General features: G+C 45.3%; 1 protein-coding gene across 1 annotated transcript; it reads right to left on the bottom strand.

Moving 5' to 3' along the window:
- Positions 1 to 1,579: 1,579 nt before the first annotated feature.
- On the bottom strand, positions 1,580 to 18,734 carry LOC144108047 (chorion peroxidase-like). The gene is made up of 13 exons (XM_077641327.1): positions 18,689 to 18,734; positions 15,913 to 16,041; positions 15,604 to 15,733; positions 12,203 to 12,426; positions 11,697 to 11,900; positions 9,635 to 9,790; positions 8,256 to 8,357; positions 7,113 to 7,223; positions 6,580 to 6,715; positions 5,723 to 5,932; positions 4,290 to 4,427; positions 3,154 to 3,381; positions 1,580 to 1,787 (listed from the first exon to the last, which is right to left on the bottom strand). The coding sequence occupies exons 1-13, from the start codon at positions 18,732 to 18,734 to the stop codon at positions 1,580 to 1,582; spliced, it is 2,022 nt and encodes a 673-aa protein (XP_077497453.1).
- Between the last annotated feature and the right edge of the window lie 336 nt (positions 18,735 to 19,070).

Below are 19,070 nucleotides of genomic sequence, written 5' to 3'. Positions count from 1 at the left end.
AACGCAGACAATGTTTCTAAAGCGTATGCAGTGTCACGGTACAATTCAGGGTTTGTTGAAAGACAGCTTCAATTACAGCATTGAGTTATCTGTCATTTTGCCGGATTTTTTTTTGCGTTGTGCCGTTTATTATGTGGAGTTTTGTTCCAAACTTGACAGTTTATATTTTGCGCACTCAGTCTACACCAGGAACGAATAGTTGCCCTCGACGTTCCCACAGGCGCTGAAAACTGACGGCTACATTTTTAATATAAAAAGAATTAGCTGCTGAATAGGTTTTCTAATTTAATTGCACAGCAATTACGGTATAAACGCTAACATCGACGAACAGAACGACACTAACGAAACCTTATTCTGGTTCTTGAGTACTGTGGCTACTAAGCACTGAATCCATTGAAATCGTGAGGTATCAACTCGCCTCTAGTGTTTGTCCGTAAGCTTTTCTGTACGCTCCCTCGGTCAAGCCTACCACATCAGGCGCAATTTGCTAACAATTACGACGGTAATGACATGCAAATGCAGATTTTTATTGTAAATTTCTTACGAAGTGGCTACATCGTAGATTTCCTGTGAATTGACTTACCCGCGTCCTTCCAGAAGAAGAGCTCTTGGTTGAATGCTGCGAATGCTTTCGCTGTTGCCGCATATTATCTGAGCTAGCGACGTCTTTCGTATTGTCTTAAGTTGCCCTGCAAGAGAACAAATAAGAATTTGGAGAATGACTCGTGGCCTTTAATAAGGTGCCGATGATGATCATATCTGACAAGTTGTTTTACTTACACCACGCAAAAAAACTTACGAGGACGCATGATCCAGACATGGAAATCCTGATAGAATTTTTTTTGCGTTTATGAAATGCAGGGTACTTGGTAAACTGATAACAATGTTTAAACCTTATTGTGCAGCCCTGTGCTAGCAAGAGACCAGCACTCATAGCGTCGGCGTGTGCAGACGTCACGTGACCAGTGTCTGAACATCTTTATCTTTCCAAAAGTCAAATGGATTTGGGGTCTGAAGCTAATCCTGGTATGAATATTTTTTGCGCGCAAACAGTTCTGCGGAGACAGCTCTGAAGAGGCAATCCTCAAGACAAGAAGGCGCCGGCGTTAGTGCACAATGCTGTGGCCGACATCTCCCGGATTCGCCTGCTGGCCAGTGAAAGTTTTGGTTTGGTTTGGTTTATATGGGTTTAACGTCCCAAAGCGACTCAGGCTATGAGGGACGCCGTAGTGAAGGGCTCCGGAAATTTTGACCGCCTAGGGTTCTTTAACGTGCGCTGACATCGCACAGTACACGGGCCTCTAGAATTTTGCCTTCATCGCAATTCGACCGCCGCGGCCGGGATCGAACCCGCGTCTTTCGGGCCAGCAGCCGAGCGCCATAACCACTCAGCCACCGTGGCAGCTAGTGAAAGTTTTATCCACGTGATCCAACGAGCAGATTCCGCTAAGAATCTTCCCAGTGTAGTAATGTGATTCGGCTTTTCTTTTTTAAACCAGTGTGTTCCCAGTAGTGGGTTTTATACCGGCCAACTCCCATAGCTTTCATATCATAGATGTAACTATCCGAGACTCACCATTCAATGCAGCGTCTTAGTTAAAGGCAGAGGGTACTTGCCCGGCGTAAAGGAACCCGCCTGGCCGCCATGCTCGTAGAAGAACCTGTCGCCGAACTTCAGTCTCCTGAACATGGGACCAATCATGCAGGAGAAAGTGGGTCCCACCATGGACAAAGGCAGCTTGCGTTCCGCGAGGCCGGCAGAAAACAAGTCTACGTCCCTCACGTCCCTGCGTGAAAGACAACCATATGCGCTCAGGGCTCACGCAAGATTCGGAAAACGTACGCATGTATAGGGAAAGAAAAGATTGCTAAGTGGCCCAGGTCACACACTGGGAATTACGGCGGCGTGAATGGCCCCCAGAACATACCTGATGTGGACCCCTAAGTATAGTCGTGGGATTGGCCAGAGGGCAGCAGCTACACACTAAACAATTTCTCACCCTTTAGGGTGTAAATAAGCTGTCCCCAGACGAACACCCTTTTCCAATTGTTCGGTGCTAAAAAATGGTGCAGAGATCAGCACCCTTAATGAAGGGTGCACTTAGTGATACTTTAGACGATGTAATGGTTGCACCCTCATTAAAGGGTACTATTTTTCCATAACACCTCTACGAATGCATGGTGGAAGGGTGCTCCACGTTGATTCACCCATGAAGCAAAAGCCTTGGATTGATGCGCGCCATCGAAACTTTCATGCTTTGCAGCCTTCCTGAAGGGTGCTTATCTTTGCACCCTTTTTAGCACCCAAAAGGGTGTTCGTCTGGGGATAGCTGATTTGCACCCTTAAGGGTGAGAATTTGTTTAGTGTGTGGAGCGGCCTAGCTCTTCCAGGGGATAGGAGATGCGGTTGGTGACTAGGTTCGGAGAAAGGTAGCTCGCAAGTACCAACAAATCTATGGTGTGCTTCAATACACAGTCAATACTTCCGGCTGGCCGGGCACCGTTTATATGTTTTATTACGAACGCTAGCTATCATCTTCTAAGAGGCCGCCAATAAGCCAGCTGCTCAGCAGTTACACTGGTAGTGATCAATTGACTCGTCGACAAGCCATTTTTGCAATGGCTCATTTACAAGGACATGCTTACTTTTTTTGCGGCATTGCTAAAAACACTGTAGCCACACAGGCACGACTTCTTGACAGTGTCTGGCTTCATCAGTATGTATCACCCATGAGAAAACAGTACCCAAGACAGGATGAGTACAGGAAAGAAAACAGGCAAGTTCTGGTTGCTCGACAAGTACAGATTTTTCAAAACTCACCGAATTTGCCATTCTACTAAGTTTAAACTCATTAGACTCAATTGGACAGCTGAATACCGTAAATGGTTTGACAGCTACATAGATGGGAAGACTGATATCATTTGTTACCCTTAATTCTAATCGCCCGACTAAACAGCCAACTGGTCTGGCTCCAGCAAGAGCCTCTCTTGATGCATCAGTCTGTTTTCACGCTCGGTGGTTTGTTGGCTTTTATGTCGCATTTTCACGCAATACGTGTAATGACAAAAGAACAGAAAGTTGGACGAGTTGCACATTTCGCACAGAACTAAATTAAAATGACAGAACGCAGTGACGTAAACAACTTCACTCACTCATAGAGGCTTGCAAAGATCTGCACTGCGTCCCTGGGGATGAGTTGTTCGAGGTCTTGGAATGCTTCCAGTCGGATGCCCGGAATGCAGTGTGAGACATAGTCCGCGTAAGAGCGCATTCCATTGTCCCTGCCCCGCTGAATGTCGAAGGCGAACAGGTCCAAGCCGAAGGGCCGAGGGCCGCCCGCCAGCCGAAAAGCGTGTCTGGTCAGGTCGTGAGTGAAGTACCTGCGTCGCAAGGTTAAGAAACCTATCCCTGTATACACCGAAATACAGATACATACAGCTGCATTGGCATGTGTAGTATGTACTGCGCCAAAGCTCGTGCGTTGTCTTGCTATCCTGAGATAGTGTTTCAAGCTGCCTAGGCGCAGTATTTAGCAACGATTCTACTCGAAATGCATTTTTTATTTATCATTTATTTCTGCAGCCTGTGGCATCAGGCCTGATAGCCGGAAACCAATGACCGTCGTCTGCTCTGTTATCGAATGCTGTAGGAGCTGGGGAGTAAGGGGGGTGCACAGCCGTTGTTATAACTTATTCATAACAAACAGGGCGGCAAAGTCTCTGAGTTGTTCCAGAATAATTCAAGAGCAAACGTGCCATTTCAACATGCAATCCTCGAAACCTCTCTAAAATTTTGGCTGTGATACCAATTGTTTTTGGGAGACAGAGTTTTGGCGACTTACCGAAGGCTCCGGAGGCTAGCAATGCAAGTGATACAGCTTAAGACAATTTAACGAACGTGAAGCCCAAAGAATAATAAACAAGCCATACAGTTCATAGACATTTGCTTAGGAACCTATAAATGATATCTTATTTACACCACTTGTTCTCAGTCATTAGCGAATTGTGTTACCACAGAATAGCTGCTGTTGCGCCACTAGATAAGAAGTGGTATCACACGCTGAGTTCAGCGTGCTATACAGAATGCGTATCGACTAGAGTACATGTAAAAAAAAACGGGTCTCCAACATGTATTTTTCATCATGCAGAGTGACTGCCACTGAGCATAAATGCCAGGTATAGAAGTATGAGGCCAGAAAAAATGTTCCCGTCATCTCCTTTTTATTTGTTTAACTAACGCAATTTACATAAAGGCCGCAAGACCACCAAAGTTTGCAACAAAAACCTACCTGTCAACCTTCTGTGACGGTTTGCCCAGCCTGTGAGTGGTGATGGCGTCGATGACGTCAGTTTTGTGGAATGGAAACGGCTGGAACCAGTGGTAGCGCAGTGGAAAGCTTAATTTCTCTCCGCTAGATAAGACGAGGCTGAAACAAGATAGCATGGTTGAGAGTCGATCAGCAACAATTGCAATTGGCTCTCGCGTGAACGAAATCTTTGAGACTACTTCGCAGGCTATGACCTGGTTGTGACAATGTGTAGAGATCAGTCACCGGAGCAAATATCACTTTTACTGCCAGCAACGTGGCCAGACAGCACAGTCACCCTTAGCGCATTGCTGTCTAATGTACGGAGTCGGAAGTTCGGATATGAGCGTAACATATTTGGTCACCTTCACAACATGTCTGTCTGCGCATATTGTGGACTTGTTTGTTATTTTCTTTTCTAACATTTAGAAGATTGCGTTGCAACTAATGAAGCTACTCCAAGCTATTTAGGGGAAACTAAGGTGCAGCACATTTAATTATTGAGAAATTACCAGCTTACATTCACCTGAGCGTAGCAAACGGCCGCAGTAGAAAGCTGGAACTGGTGATATTGTACGCGTCTGGCTATTTTATTGCGTTTATATGCCTTTTTTGTGGTTCTTTCTTGTTCGGTACTGTCTCACACAGCACCGAACGACCTCTGAGTACCGGAAGTTTTTCTGTGGTTCTTGCAGAAAGAAGTGTGTCTATGCGTTTACACGAGTTATGTAAGTTTGTTGAGTGGCGTAGCAATCAAGAGCGTTTTTGCAACGCCAAACTGTAGCGATCTCGATGTGCGGCCTTTGGAGTGATGTCGTGCAAAGATTTACTTTCTCATTTCTCTATATCAAAACACAGGAAAGGAGGCGTTCAATTTTAAAGAAGAGGAGCTGTGTTAAACACCGCAGCGCTAGGCGCCACCGCTTACAAATGCAAGTAGATAGATGAATGGACAATTGTTAGGAACATTCTTTTCTAAACGGGATGGTGGTGAGCGCCACCGTGCTCGGTATTTTTTCTCTATATTTCTGTACGCAATATGTCAAACTTAAATGTACTATCTTCCATCTTAAAACATACATTCTAGTTTCTTCTGCGTTACAGCAACTTCAAATCCTGAATTTTATTCTTTATTCTTTATTCAATCATTACCCCGCATTGCCTGAAGGCATTAAAGCAGAGGGGTTACAAATTTGCAAAAAAAAAACCAAACAACTTGAATCTTTTGCGTCACTTCTCTGGTTTGAAGCCTTCAGGACACCCGATAGAAAAGTTGCAGAGCGTCATCAGCGGCTAACTTTTCATCTCAAAGCAAGCCCCCTCATTTTCTGGCATTCAGAAAGTGTCAGCAGCTCATGCCCAGGTTTGAATGGCAATTTCGTACCTAGTAGGATTAAGCATCTCTGCCCGCTTACGTCTCATTGTCCGCATCGATGAGCGAGTGTCCGAGCCGAAAGGCGGCCGAGGTGAACTCGTTGACGACAGTGGCGTCGATGGTGGCGTCATACTTCGTGTAGCCCACGCGCAGTGGCTGCAGACCGTTGAGCACCATTGCTTCTGCGCCCACGACTTGCGGAAGTTGCTCGTTGTAAACGACATGTTGTAGGCGTGCTTCCACGATACGTCTGCGACATGCATGGCACATTGATCACAGTGGTTAGGCATAAGCAACGGCGAAATTATTTTGCTAGCTAAACCCACTTGACTTGCAATACTATTGTCCTTAACAAGTGGCAGTTTAAAAGTTATGGAAAAGTTAATCGAAGTTATTCTGCCCGGGAGATACCTATGTTGCTTTTGGAAATTAGAATTATGATGATGATGATGGTGGTGAGTACCACCATCACCATTAGCATTTCCAGGGTGAAGTCTGGTGCAGGACGCCTGTCTTGCGCCAACCACCACCTCCCTATCTTAGCGAACTTTCCCAGCGAACACTATCCCAGCCATCTATCTATAGCAGTGCCTCTGTCACCGTGATGATCGCAGTACAACGCAATACTGCTTAACCGCATACGGTCTACGTTAATTTTGGGACATTGTGGATGTATGCGTTCAGTAACGGATATGCAAGCAAGTGATGGTTGACAATATATGTCGATCGTAGCGCTATAGTTGCAGCTGGACTCTTTAACCGCCATGCAGATAAATTAATTTTCAATTATGGTTCAAACTAACATTGTTCAGCCGACGAAACCTTCAGACTTTGTAGGGCATGTTGATAGTGTGCCGGGTTCTATTAAAGCTGTCTTTTAGCTGATCGCGCTCTTACCTGGATACCTGGAAGAGGCGCTCGTCGCTCCAGTGAGGGTTGACCTGTGCCAACTTCCTGGCAATTCGGTTGTGCTCTCGAAACCATAATGTGTGCATCAGCAAAAGCCCCAAGTTCTGGTTGAGCCTGCGGTCACCTGTTTACAAGTAGTATGCACAAGATAGATGCTCTTGAAGAAACAATAATAGCACAGCAACATATGTTGCCCACAAAGCACATTCACCATATCATTGCGAGTTTCTTTGTTGTTTTCTTCTTGTTAATAGCGTACAGGGTGTAATACATATAAAGCGTTTATCTCAGCTGGCTTTTCTGTCTTAGCTTGCTCTTTTTTTTTCAAGTTGTCATCATCAATTTTTTTAGGTCATCACTTCGTATCGCTATAACGTAGCTTTTGTAGTATGCGGCTTCATGTCTGGATTCAACAGTTGGTTTTTCTCGGTAACAATTACTCTGTCAATCTTTCTTATGTTAACCGTCCTCATATCATTAATTCTCTCCGCAAAACCTCCAGACGCCACGACTTCGCTTACCAGCTTCGAAGCAAAGACGACCTTTCGCCTTTTTGCTGCACTGGTCAATGTCAGGCCTTGAGCTCGCGGGTAGCAGCCTTGAGCCGTTGACGAGCTGTTCCTTCAGGAGCCCTAAAAGACATCAAACGAGAAATGTCGCATAAAAAACAGTCGGGAAAAAGGCAGAAAGCACATTTTGTCCGCTATATATTTGCATTATTCACATAAACGGTAAAATGAAAAGAGAACGCGTACACCATTTTTAAGAGCGTTAGCTCTTCTCATCCCGTTTCTCGATTTCTTGGGGTCTGCTACTACCTCCCTTCGGCGTGAAATTTTCTAGTCCGAGGAATTCAAGATGGCGGCCACCGGAGTGAATCGATATAGCAACCAAATTGGTGATTGATTAGTGAAGTCATTAGTATGACGAATTGGTGATTGATTGGTGAGGCCACTGATTTTGTGACGTCATAATTAACTAGCCGCGTTACGATGTTTAATCGCATATAACTCAGTAATTAATAAGGTCATGGGAACATCTAGATGAGTAGAACAGGTTAGACACCAATATTAACTAATGAAGGTAATATTTAGTTATGAATAGGCTTAAATTTAATTGCTTATAATTAGCGGACGACGTCATTATCTGACTAACAGCATATTCGTAACGGGCTCGATGAGTAGAACTTGTTATACATGAATATCGCCTAATTAGGTTAATATTTAGTTATGGTTAGGCTTAACATCGATGCCATGACGTCAGCACTGACGTCCGCACTCGGCAGTTCACAAGGCGGCAGGCGCCCGCTTGCCGCGAGGTATGGAAAAGTAGTCTAATCACGTGGTAATACATCGCACGGATGATAGACTGCGCTGCCAAACGCCTAATGATCGTTAATCCAACGTCTTCGAGACGTTGGGGGCATAATATTTTTTTTAATATTAAGACCAGTGGCTTTGCTTCTAGGCCCCACAGTGCAGCCCGTAAGTTATGAGAGCGGTCAGGATGACAGTTCTTCTCAACCTGTGAAAACACTCGAGCGACAGTGGTCAGGAGTAAATCACACAGCACTGTCTGCAAACCCACTTTATGCCCCTGTGTATTTTCGACATGAAGTGCACAATTCGTTTATGCTGTGTAACCATTAATAAAAACCCTCGTACCTTTCTCAAGGAGTCGAATACTTCTCGTCTGCTCTTCGCTCACTCCGTAGACAAGTGAGGCGTCAATGTACGACGTCACAAAATTGGTCTGGTTCCGGTAGCCTGCAGCAGAAAGATGGCGGTCAGCCGCAAGTGAATTCAATTTTAACTCTAGCTGGGTTAAGATGCTTATCCGTTTTCGAAACTTACACTCACGAAACTCCTCACATGCGTTCCAACGTAAGATACGTTGGCGATTAGTCAGTCCTTTGGACGTCGTCTCGTTCAAGTCAATCGCTATGCCACCTTGCATACGAAAACTAACTGCCGTCCGCGTAATATAAGGTAACAACAATTTTGCACAAAATTGAGAATTTTCTTGTTACCCTTCTACTAAAGTTGAGAATGAGTTTCATGTTATATGCTCCAACAAAAAGAAAACTAGTTGGGAAACTAACTGTGCTTGTCACGCATAATTATAGAGTAATCAATAACTAAATGCTCATACTTTGGTGTATAAGTACGAATACTAGGAAAGGCGAGATCCAATTTGCACACAAGAAGCAAAAAAATTTTTACGAGTAATACAATCTTCGAAAGGCATTAAAGGGCAATATATAATTCCAATAGAACGATTCCTTTCCTATTGCTTCAACCTCTACGAAAGGCTTTGAGAATGAGGCTTTAGTTGGAGCATATCGGAGTACCTCAGTAACACCTGTGCAGGTGTGCATAGCCACCTGTGCATAGCCATCGCAGCTGACAGGACTATGCTTCATCTGGTGGCGCAGCCAGGCTATCTGGCGGCATCGTATGCGCTTATTTTGAACATGAGACTACCTACGAATAGCTGAGGAATTGATGACAACGTACCTGTGATTCACGTGGATCGATACATATGCATTCAAAGCTTAAACAGCCATTATTATATCAATACCCTGTATATGGTATACCCTGTATCAATACCCTGTATATCAATACCCTGTATATGTATCGTTCAAAATTGAATTTTGATTAAAGCGTCCACCCGGGTTCGAACCCGACCGCGGCGGCTGCGTTTTTATGGAGGCAAAACGCTAAGGCGCCCGTGTGCTGTGCGATGTCAGTGCACGCTAAAGATCCCCAGGTGGTCGAAATTATTCCGGAGCGCTCCACTATACGTCACTTCTCTGTTCCTTTCTCCTTTCACTCCCTCCTTTATCCCTTCCCTTACGGCGCGGTTCAGGTGTCCGCCGATATGTGAGACAGATACCGCGCCATTTCCTTTCCCCAAAAACCAATTATTATTATTATTATTATTAAAGCGTCCGCTTTGATTATTTTCACTCGCAAAATGCTCTTTAAGTACATTTTATTATCATAAAGCCATTCACTGGGCTAACACTAGGTCAGAAACTCACCTAGCTTACAAGTCAGGCACGGAGCCGAACGTCTAAAGTTCATGCAGCGGAACTTGTACTGGGAGTAGAAAGGATCGTCGGCCGGAACGTCGATTGGAAAGCACTGAGAGTCGGAGAGCAATTCCTCCCGGCTGCAGCAGTTGTAGGTGTCGCGGCCTGCAGGAAAATGGACACTTTACGATTGTGAAGCCGCGGCCTGTAGAGTTCTTCAGCAGTATCGTAAACAAATTGGTTTTGTCTGCTGCAAAAGGGTATCATCATTTTCAGTCCTGTCCTGCACCTGGTCTGTCCACTCCAACTTATCCCCAAATAAACTCTAATTTCACCATCCGAAATTGCTCGAGTGTTCTCTGTTATGTTTTTTCTCGGAATCCACTCCGTAACTCTAGGCGACCATCGCTTACCTGTCCTCCGCGTTATATTTCGTACTCGTGTCCAGCTCCCTTGTTTGATTTCAGCTAGGGTATCATTAACAGACATTCATTCGAAAAAAAAACAGCTTCTCTCTGTTCATGCTATTTAAGCTATTTCTACCATTTTCGTTTTCATAGCTTTTTCGTTAGCCTTCTAGTTGATGGCCCATAGGTGAACACAGGTTAGACACATTAAGGGCACTTGGTTAATAAGGTTTGCCTTCTGAGCAGTAATTTTTCATGAAAGTGATGAAATAGAAATATGTTGCATTCAAATTAAAGTTTACCACTTTCCAGGAGCACATCACTTTTAAGAGCGCTAGCTCTTACTCATCACGTTTCTCGATTTCTTGGGGTCTGCTACCACCTCCCTTCGGGAAGAAATTTTCTATGTCCGAGGAATTCAAGATGGCGGCCCCCTTACTTAATCGATATAGCAACCCAACTGGTGATTTATTGGTGACGGCATTAGTATATCGAATTGGTAATTGATTAGAGACGTCACTGATACATCCAATTGGTCATTGATTGGCGACGTCACTTATTAATCGAAGATGCCGGCCAATAATGGTAATTGATGACGTCATTGACTAATCCAAGATGGAGGCCGACTAAGGCCGCCACGTGACTTTGACGTCATAATCCAAGATGGCGGCCATATGCAGGTGCCAATGATGACGTCAAATTCCAGTGTGGCAGACATAAGTGAAACCATTTGATTATGACGTCATATCAATTCTAGTAAACTAAACATCTAACGCTCGTTACTTTAAAATCTTCCAGACGGTGGCGGCAAGTCTTTATGTAGTCCCCAATAACGGTCACGCTCTTCTGCCACAAGAAGACTAGTGTCTGCTTGCTGTCCCACAATGACATGGGTGGATCTTGATGACACCAACGGTTCGATGAAAGGGTTGCCTTTGAGATGCTTTGAGATGTAAGGTGGGTGAGGCAGAACCCTCTACAGTTGCCATCTCCTCAATTTTCCTAACTCGCACTATTCCAACTCCAGGAATACTGTAGCAGTTAACAAGAAGTCTGCCTGAGGCCAGTCCTCTGCATTTCTTGTCATAAAAGTCTATCTGTCTATCTGTCTGTCTACGCTTACACCCAACAATTCTGGAGGAAAGCGTTTTTGAATGGGAAATAGTTTATGAACGTAATTTTTTCATATATTGCAATATATCACTGCAACAGACATTACACCCGCAGATCTCGCGTCGACAGACTTGCATTTTTTTTTTTGCTATTAACGTTTTTGCTCTCGTCAAAAGCCTTCCTCATTATTATATTTTTTTGCTGTGCTCAACTGTTTTATTGCGATTGATGGAAGCATTTTAAACGAGAAATTTTGGTACTCATCATAAGAATGGACCACCATTACGTTTAATATTTCCGTAGCAGTGTCTTACAGTTTTCAATTTTCAAATTTTTGGTCCAAGAATGTTGGACATGTACCTATTTATATCCATCCGTCCACACTTCTATATAGTATATATCCATCTATATATCCAGGCACCCATCCATGCATTTATCTATATATGCCCCTATCTATCCATACATCTATCTCTGCGCCTATCTGTACATCTATATGCTATCTGTCTGCCTGTGTCTGTGTCGGTCTGTCATCTATTATTCGCACTACGTACCGAGGTTGTGGGCGAACTCTGGTCCGGCCGGGTCGAGGACGAACAGCCCGCTGATGTCGTGCGCCACGAACTGCCCAAAGTGCGCCAGCATCTCGGACCAGCGGGTGTCGTAGGCGGCCTTGTCTGGGTGCGCAGCGTAGGAGAGCCGGCGGGCGCTGGGCAGTGGGCGAGCGCTCCTCTTCGACAGCCTCGGAGCGCTCACACCTGCGCCGAAATGGGCGTATCGTCACGTACACTGGGAACCTTCAAGCTCTTGGCCATTAGTGCAGTGAACAGTGCGGAGCAACATGACCAAGACAAAAAGAAACATTACAGCATTGCACTTAAGTCTGCCTGAGAGCGCAAATGCAAAAGCCTTTCCCTGTCCTCTTTCTCTATTCATTTTTCATTTTCTTTTCTTTTCTGTATGTTTTATCTAGCGTAGTTGAAGCTTTTCGCTTCAAAACATCCTGTGCGTTAAAGGCGAGCCTCTGACCTCTGAATTAGCGGCTCCAGAGGCGACCTACCGTCCTCGTATGCCGGCGGCAGTAGACGCCTCATGCAGGCACCAGCAGCGCCCCACTCTGGATGTTCGAGGTTGTTGCATGTGCCGTCGGCATTCCGGTAGGGTCCGACGCCGTCGCATCGCTTGAGACCGGGTCGCCGGCACAACTCTGAAGAGCGGGCGAGCCGGGACGCAGCCTTCTCCGCGCTCGCGACGAGCTCCTGGGATGCGTTTGGCAGCCGGGAGCTAGCAGATCGGAAAGTTCAAGCGAAACATCAATAGCTCTATAAGTCAATAAATCCATCCCCAACTCAACTCCAGTCAGTCAACTAGCAGCTTGGTCAAATAATTGTTAAAAATTGGAGAGCACACTTAAGCTCCGCCTTAAGGGCACGATGCGATAGCGTAATGGGTTAGGCTTTCCATTCTGGGCAGTTTGACAACTTTGAACACATCTTTCATTCTTTCAATTGTTTAAATTAATCAATTGATCCATTACACACTGTAAATTTTCTTAGCATCATCAAGCATTGGTTTTTCATCCTGAGCATTTTGACACACTGAACCCACTTTTTAATTTTTACATTTTTCATTTCTTTATTTTAATTAATCAATTAACTACAATTATTTTATTAACTCGTCATCGCCTATCACACGCCAATCAATCATCAATCACTAGAACCACAAATTACTGTGATACGATTTTTTTAACGCAGCCCCCGATTATTTCCGACACGCGGTGCAGACTACTGCGACGGCTTTTTGACCGAACGAGCTGTATACACTATCGTGTAATACTTAAAGAGGCGCGTAAAAGCTTTAAATAAGGATTTTTCATGAGCATAGAGTGCATCGTGATCTGTTAAACTGTAGTCCGAATCAATACGAGAGTTGTTAGTTGAGGCTTAACCTAGTACAATTAAGTACTCTTTCAGAGTCCAATTAGCAGGATTTAACAAACTACATCTCTGTAGCTGGCCCTTTCATTCCTACATCCTTCGCAGCCATTTTGTTACGGAGAGTACGTGACTGTCGCACTAGGAGAAACGTAATAGTCTAAGCCATTTAACACGAACACGGTCATATTTATATTAACCCTGACAGGTGGGTGATGTATTTACAGATGTTCCAACCAGCACAGCACTAATAAAACATGAAAAAAGAACTAAGTAAGATGTTTACGTTCACAATACATAATATGAATACAAGCACTTATGAAATAAAAGCACTTAAGAAATAAAACGGCGCACAGTTACTTACACCCATAACTTTCCGCTCTCAGATTGAACAGGCCCATCTAAGTGATCTGTCTACACACGAGCTACATACAGCCTTGGTATACACACCCCTCGATTATAGGTCACCGGTTCGAATCCGTGCCGCAAGCTAGGCTATAACTTAACTAGTAAGTTTATGCTGCACGAAACGCTGAATCGCAGGACACTATCCAGAATATTCTGCGGCAAAACGAGTAGCATGTTAGCATGATACGATTTTTTGACGCTGCCCCCGATTATTTCCGACACGTGGTGCCGACTACGCTGACGGCGTTTAGACCGAACGATCTGTATACGCTATCGCGTAAAATTAGTTTTTTTTGGCAATACTGCTCTCCACAAACTTTATATTATAAGTGTACATACAATTAAAAATGCCCGTCCTGTTCAGCGTTACCTTTCACGTGTCTGGAATATTTTGCGCTCGTATATCTCGAATAGAGCACCAATTTTATTTTATTTATTCGACGCAAGTTCTTTCAAATAAACGCATATGCTCACTCTCCTTTCCTCTCCTTCCAGCCCTTTCTCTCTCTCCACATTGTCTCTTCTCCCCCAAGGCTTCACACGCCGCCAGCACCAGTCGCATTTTGCGCGAATGGAGGTTCTAATGCTAACGCATTGAAAGCGACTGTTTTTCCCATTGTTCGTAAGGAAACAAAGAGCGCTTTTAGAGGTGAAAAAAAAGAGGGTTTAGAATTTGAACTTTTTTCCCCGCCAATCGATTCGAATTACGTGACAAGACCGAAAGGGACTCCGCGGTCGCAGTTCGGCAGTAAAATGATAGCCTAGCATCGGAGACCCGCACACAAAAGCTGTCTAGGCGGCACCATAGCATGCTTGGGAATACAACATGTGGCGCGACACCTGTATTTCGCTCCTTGGGCTTTTAAAGCTAACAAAACCTCCATGTCCAGTGAAAGTTGGCCTCTTTGTCGCTGCAACGCACGAATCTGTCGATGCGGACCGACTTTAATCTATCGTCGATGTTTTTTACAATCATAACCATCAGCTCGACTACACTTAAGACCGTACAAAGGCTTCTCTCAGAGCGGTCACAAAACCCATTTCATTGCAGCTCTTTCTTCCCTCTTTTCCCTATGTCCCCCTCCCCACGTGTGGGGTAGCCTACTGGGCATCGCCTGGTTAACCTCCCTCCTTTCCTTTCTTCTGTTTCTCTCTCTCTCTCTCAGCTGTGATTACCTTAATCCAGCAAAGTTCTTAATCTCATCCAACCACCTGACTCTCTTCCGCCCCATGCTACGTTTGCCTTCTCTTGGATTCCAATCTGCTGCCCTCAACGAACACGGGTTATCTTACCTTCGCATTACATGTCCTGCCCAAGCCAATTTCTTCCTCTTGATTTCGACTAGGATGCAATTAACTCGTGTTCGTTCTCTTATCCTCTCCGCGCTCTTCCCGTTTCTTAAGCCAAATCTAAATGATTTTTGCTTGAATTAAATATACGGGACTATAAGACACCTACTGCGACAATTTTTGCGAAAGCCGTTGAATTTACCCTCGATGATTACTTTCATGCTTGTATTCTAGCGAACGCTTTTACCCTAAGCAGACGCTTCGCATACACGCGAGCGAATTTTTCTGCAGCTCAAAAGATGGCGGACGTGGTTCGAGAGTGGCGAGTTATGTGGACAGTCTCCTATCTAGAGGAGCGGTGTGGGGAAGTGGCTGATGGAGGATGCTTCTAGAGGGGAACTGGCTTTCCTAAAGCGTACTGGAATTGGATTTTCCTATCGCTTCTTTGTTGCACTGCTGCGTGGGCTTCTACTGTGTGGAGGTTTTTCGAAGGGTGGAGGAAGGTTGGTTGGTGGAGGGTGACGATCTGCAGGGTAGTGTTTGATGGATGGCGCTTCTGGAGGTGGAAGGTGTGTGGGTGTGAGGTACGTGGGCAGGTGCACCATGGAAGGCGGTGAGTCGGTGGGCAGGCTCCTTGTGAAGAAGGTGTGGAAGGGACACGGTTTGTGGGTGGCCCTTCTAGAGGGTGGCGGCTTCACTCTGACAGGCTACAGACTGACAGACGCCGTGATTTTCGCTTAGCGACACTGGTACTGCTTTCGCATGAAAGAATCTATGCCTGACGTGCGACCATAATGAGGCGTGAGATTATTACTCCACACTTCCTTACCTCGATACAACCACCCGGCTGAACTCTTCGAAGCGCAGAGCCAGCTCGGCTTTTTCTTTGTCTTTCCTGGACAGGTGTACCCCCTGTGTCGCTGCAAATGGGCAACCGCCGCTAGTGGCAGCAGGTGTACCTGGGACGGCGTGAAACAATGGTGGAGCGCCCAGGAAGATGTTAAAAGAAACTACCAGGCCTTTCGCCTTTCTCCGCAGGCAAGGAAGGGAAGGCGATAGATGTAATGAAGCATGTCGCCACCAAAAGCTCTCGTGCTTGCCCATTATTTGAAACAGGAGGAGAATTCGTTTTGCTTACCGTGTACCAGAGGTGGCATGTCGCTGGGAGGGACCACTCCGGAGTGGGGCAAGCGAATGGGCTGCTTGTGCACGGACGGAGACGTCGAGTCCAGAGTTCCGATGCCCCGCACAGATGCCCCGCACAATGCTACGAGGTAGCAGAGCACGGGCAGCAGAGATCTGCACGCGAATTTCCTTCGTGACCGCCGTGTGCAAACAAAATCGAAGGCAACTGCAACACGACTGAGTGGTTTTAGTGAACCTCATAGATGAAACATTCGTGGTAACATGTATCCCGTGAGTAGTCAGGCTGTCCGATCACTCTGAATTGATTTACATTAACAGTGTATTCATCAAACTCATAATCTATAGCTGAAAGGCACAGCGACAACCGTTTCGTTGGTGTTATAGTGAAGTTCTTGTCAGGATTCAGTACTTATCACTATCAGTTTACCACGTTCTCAACTTTCATGAGGACATATGTCTGCACCTGGTGGGTGATCTGAAGTCATTGGTACTAAGCCATAGCAATTAAATAGAAAAATATTGAGGTGACTGTGGTGTCTCACTAAGCTTCGGGGCGATTCCTTGAAGCAAAGTAAACTGACCTACACCCACTGTACATTTTACGAATGCCACTACGTGGAATAACAATGGGTTGCTTATTTTGGGGGCAAAAGATTCCACGGCTCGCGAGCGATGACAAAAGTTCCTATTACTGTCGGTGTCCTATTACTGTTCTTATTACTGTCGCTGTGAAAATAGGGCTCACTTATTCTTTGTAGGATCATGAAGGCAGCTAAGCGCGGACAGAAGCCGCTTTTAGTTAATCGTCTCACGAGTACCGCCGACTGCGCTGTATAGTTGCCTTGTATTTAGATGGGTTGCACTGACGTCCCACTCAAGTTCACGTTGTATAACCACAAGCAAGGCTAAAAGCGGGCCGTTTATCAAATCCGCTCATCGCTCCCTGCTGCAACGTGCACTGGGAAAACCATGTATAGACCACCTTTGTGGAACAAGTTGCGTCACGAGCAAGGCGTCTACAGAACAGCATGCTGCGAGGCTAGTCTAGGATCTGAAGGGTCAAACTATCAGCTCAGTAAGAACATATGCAAGATAATACATTTTATGAGATCTCTTTTCCGACACGGTCAAATGCTTTAATGGAACGTGTATTTTATATCCGCTAACTAGCACAACATTCGCCGTCAAGCCGTGCTACATATATGCACAATACGCTTATACGCGCATAGCCTCATGTAGCGGGGATGACAAGTGTTGGTAGGAAGGCAGACAAGGAGTTCACAAAATATTTCTCGTGCACTTGAACTTGAACTCGGTAAAGAACGCGACTAGGCGTTGTTGTCCACGTTTTTGTGGCAGCCGTTCTGGTTAATTACTGCCAATTCGTTTTTTTTGTGTTGTGTAGGGCTTAATGGCGCACAAGCATCTAAGTCTATCATGCGCCAAGATCGAGGTGTAGGAAAAGTAGTTTTCTGCTGAATTTTAGAAACATGTGAAGAACCATCGGTGTTGTAGCTGACATAAAACTTAGTTCGTGCTAGTTAGTAATGATAAAGGAAAGGAACGTTACGAATCGCTCTTAGTGAATGATTTAAGGAGGGTCAGGTAACCTCAGCGACCATCCTTGCCCCGGCAAGGGTCTCGAGGCTCCGAACCCATCAAACAAAAATACATCAGCCTTCTTCTCAGGAACGAGAAGACGGCTGAAGAGTATCACCACATGCAGCAAGGCGCAGGGTCCGAATTCAGAGATTTTCTAGGAGACCCGCTTGCATCTTGACCTAAAATCAATGATGGGTGAAGAGGAATTTGTTCTTTGTAGCAATTACTGCAATGCTTTTTGGCTGGGGTCTATTCAAGCATGACGCAGAAATTTGTCGACAACACGCGCAAATATCATTTGTCTTGCGCCTCACGCAGAAACACACGTGCATGCTCGGCGTTATTCGTGGAAAAGGTAGGGTCCCGTTGCCCGATGTTACGTAACTCTATATAGGTCACCTTTTTAACCTAAGATTATCAGAATAACACCATGGTGATAAAGAAATAAAGTTGAGTTTCATTTCAGACATAGTAGAAAACTTGCAACGCTAATAATAACTTAGTTCTCATGTCTAAAACCTCCATGATTCCGCGCAAGCCATAATCTGCTCACTTGTCCCTGAATCGTCACGCACGATTTTCACAACTTGCTCAATAATGAGCTAATACACGGAATGTAAGTTTTGTCTTTACAGCGACTGCCAGATAACATGAAGATACAGTTTTGATCAAAAGTATTCCGCCTACATGGTCTGCTTTCGAGCCGCCTAGTAGAGGTGAGCACCGGTATGATGCAGCTGTCATGTGTTTTATTGTAAGACAAAATGGCCTTGTATAGCTAAGACAAGATTTTTTATCGTCTTACAGAAGTTTAAAACTTCAAAGGTGCCCTGAATGCTCTACTACACGACTGAAAAGCAAGCACTGAGGCCTGACGGCTTTTGACGGCGCTCACATAATCCAATACGACAAACGACTGAAGGGCATCGACAACTGCACAATTTCTAACATGCATGTTCGCTAAATATTGCTCCCAAACGAACGTAATATCCCCTTTTAATGGCCCGTGCAGGAGCTCACCTTTCTCGATGCATGGCGGTGCACCGTTCAGTGCCAATGTTCGGGTTCAAAAGACCTGGCCATGGGCAGCACAGCGGCAATGAATTCAACAAAAGATAGGTGCTGTGAAAAATATAAACTGGACAGATGGTTGCATATGGTACCACCTGTGGCCGCACGTGTCTGCAGCGTCCCGCCAGTGGCCCCACTCATGTTTTATACCTTTTAACACCAGTTGAGTGCAGCCTCTGTTGAAGCTATCAGAGTACAGCCTTTAAATGGCGCCTTTCTTTAGCCATCGAAATATTATTTCGAGAAGGTTTCATGGAGGCAAATCTGCAACGCTTATGCTAGAGCAGTGCATCGTAAAGCTGAAACAAGCCACCACGTTGGTCGTGTACTCTGGAGTGTATGCGTTGCACGTGTTGGAGTAGGCTACACCCCGACTGTCGCTGCGCTGTCTGCAACTGGTTGCACGCATCCGTGCGAAACATGCAAGAGTTCGATGACCTTCGACTTCGGGTGCCCGGACATGTGGTGCACAAACAA

Source organism: Amblyomma americanum, chromosome 10 (genome assembly GCF_052857255.1).
Source record: "Amblyomma americanum isolate KBUSLIRL-KWMA chromosome 10, ASM5285725v1, whole genome shotgun sequence".
Classification (NCBI taxonomy): domain Eukaryota; kingdom Metazoa; phylum Arthropoda; class Arachnida; order Ixodida; family Ixodidae; genus Amblyomma; species Amblyomma americanum.
Note: the sequence above shows the minus strand (reverse complement) of the source record. Positions and strands in the feature narration are given on the sequence as shown.

Bases quoted from the DNA above. Each gene is read 5' to 3' on its own strand.
- LOC144108047 (XM_077641327.1), bottom strand. From the start codon at position 18,734: ATGAGTGGGGCCACTGGCGGGACGCTGCAGACACGTGCGGCCACAG. The intron at 11,901-12,202 runs GTAGGTCGCCTC...ATTTCGGCGCAG, and splicing joins GCCGCCGGCATACGAGGACG to GTGTGAGCGCTCCGAGGCTG. The intron at 5,933-6,579 runs GTAAGAGCGCGA...TGCATGTCGCAG, and splicing joins CGCCTCTTCCAGGTATCCAG to ACGTATCGTGGAAGCACGCC.